At 40.2% G+C, this 1,650-nt stretch overlaps 1 protein-coding gene across 1 annotated transcript in view; it reads right to left on the reverse strand.

Annotated features, from left to right (window-relative positions):
- The window catches only part of URM1 (ubiquitin related modifier 1), a 16,127-nt gene extending 15,531 nt beyond the window's left edge, over positions 1-596 (reverse strand). Inside the window, exon 1 of the mRNA XM_010130991.1 lies at positions 547-596. Within this exon, the coding sequence (XP_010129293.1) occupies positions 547-596 (50 nt within the window). The remainder of the gene's footprint in view (positions 1-546) is intronic.
- Between the last annotated feature and the right edge of the window lie 1,054 nt (positions 597-1,650).

Consider the following 1,650-nt stretch of genomic DNA (forward strand, 5'->3'; position numbering starts at 1 on the left):
AGCAAAAATAAATAAGTAAATACGCGCTCTTCCTCCACTAAACAACCTGATGAACATCCCTCTTCTGATACGCGGAACATACTGGGGGCAGCCTCAGATTAACTAAGTGATGGCCTCTGCAAGCACAAGAGATCAAGCGTGAGCAAATATGCAGAGGCTGGCAAGTCCTCACATCCCGAAAAAAGGGATTTAAATTGGCTCCAGGTATCTCATCTCCTCAGGCTCTTAGAAAAAACAATCCATTTTTGTAATTGCAGCTTACAACAAGCCCCTCGCTTACATTCTTCTTCTGGAAAAAGCAACTGTGAAAATCTCGAGCTTTACAAAACATACATCAGTTTTCCCGACGTTGTGAGGCCACAGGCCAAGCTCAGTGTTAGAAGATTATAAAAAGCTTTATCATGTGAGCCAGGAGATGGATAATACCCACGAATGCTAGTCCAAGACACGGGACACAGAAACAGGTAGTGTGAGCTCTTGATCCTCCAGCGAACCAGGTGGCCAAAGCTTTACCAACCAGGAGTTGCTTAAAAAAAATCAACTCACGTGAGTATCAAGGGAGGTAGAAAAATTACCAACCCATTGTCAAAGGGCATATAATTGTGGCAAAATGTTCTTCCACCTTAAATGCAGATTACTTTAGAAAAATTTTCTTATGAAGTTACTTTCTGGAAACTTCTTGGTGCCTCATATCAACACAATAAAGAGAAATATTTAAAATAAACAATCCCCACTTAAATATCAGCAAAGACGCATCCAGATGTTACTAAGTTCCTTTAAATTCAATATCTAAAAATGCCACACGAGGTTTTCTTGGCTCTGCCATGGAAGAGCACAACAGCACCCTTGTTATGCCCTCAGCAGCATTACTTATATGCAGCGACTCTCCTAAAGAGCACTCTGTTGGTGTTCTTCCACCAGCTGACAAAAATTAGTTATCTGAAAATTGAAGCAGCAATTATTAACATGAGCTGAGATTCATGCGAGAGAACAAGTCACAGCAATTATATGAAAAACATTTTTTTATGTAACGAAAACAAGGTCACGCTTTGTTACAGCGGGAAATGTAGATTGCAAGATAAGGTCCTTCTGTAATGCGCGAGCTGTGGGGAACTCAGCTGTGATTTGTACATAGAGAGCTCATTTATGCATTTCCAAGGGAAGCAAAAATGCACCTCACTCTTCTGGGAAAATTAGGAGAGTTACTGCAGCTGGAAGTGGGAAAGACTGAGGAAGGGATTCTTAAGGAGAAGGGCATTTAAAGGGTTATGGCATTTCTGTGTTTGTGAAAGGGTGGGAAAAAGAAATAAATAGTAGCCTTTTAGTTGCTGCTAAAAGGAGGCTTTAACAAAGCAACACAAGTATTTCCACAAACATACACGGGCTTCCACTGCAAACACTTTAACTTCCCAGGGCCAGATGCAGATACGACAGCTACGAAGACCAAAATGCTACAAAGCGAGAGCCTGGCTGTTTTATACCAAACTGAAATAACTGAAACACAAAGCAAAGAGAGCGCGCAGGGACACACACAAAAACATACACACACAGAGATACGTACAGAGAAAAAAAAACGGAAAACGAGTGGAAGGTTTTATAAATAATTTTAATATTAATAATGATTTTTTAAAAAGTTAAAAGGGGAGAAAG

This window comes from Buceros rhinoceros, unplaced genomic scaffold (genome assembly GCF_000710305.1).
Source record: "Buceros rhinoceros silvestris isolate BGI_N320 unplaced genomic scaffold, ASM71030v1 scaffold45420, whole genome shotgun sequence".
Classification (NCBI taxonomy): Eukaryota; Metazoa; Chordata; class Aves; order Bucerotiformes; family Bucerotidae; genus Buceros; species Buceros rhinoceros.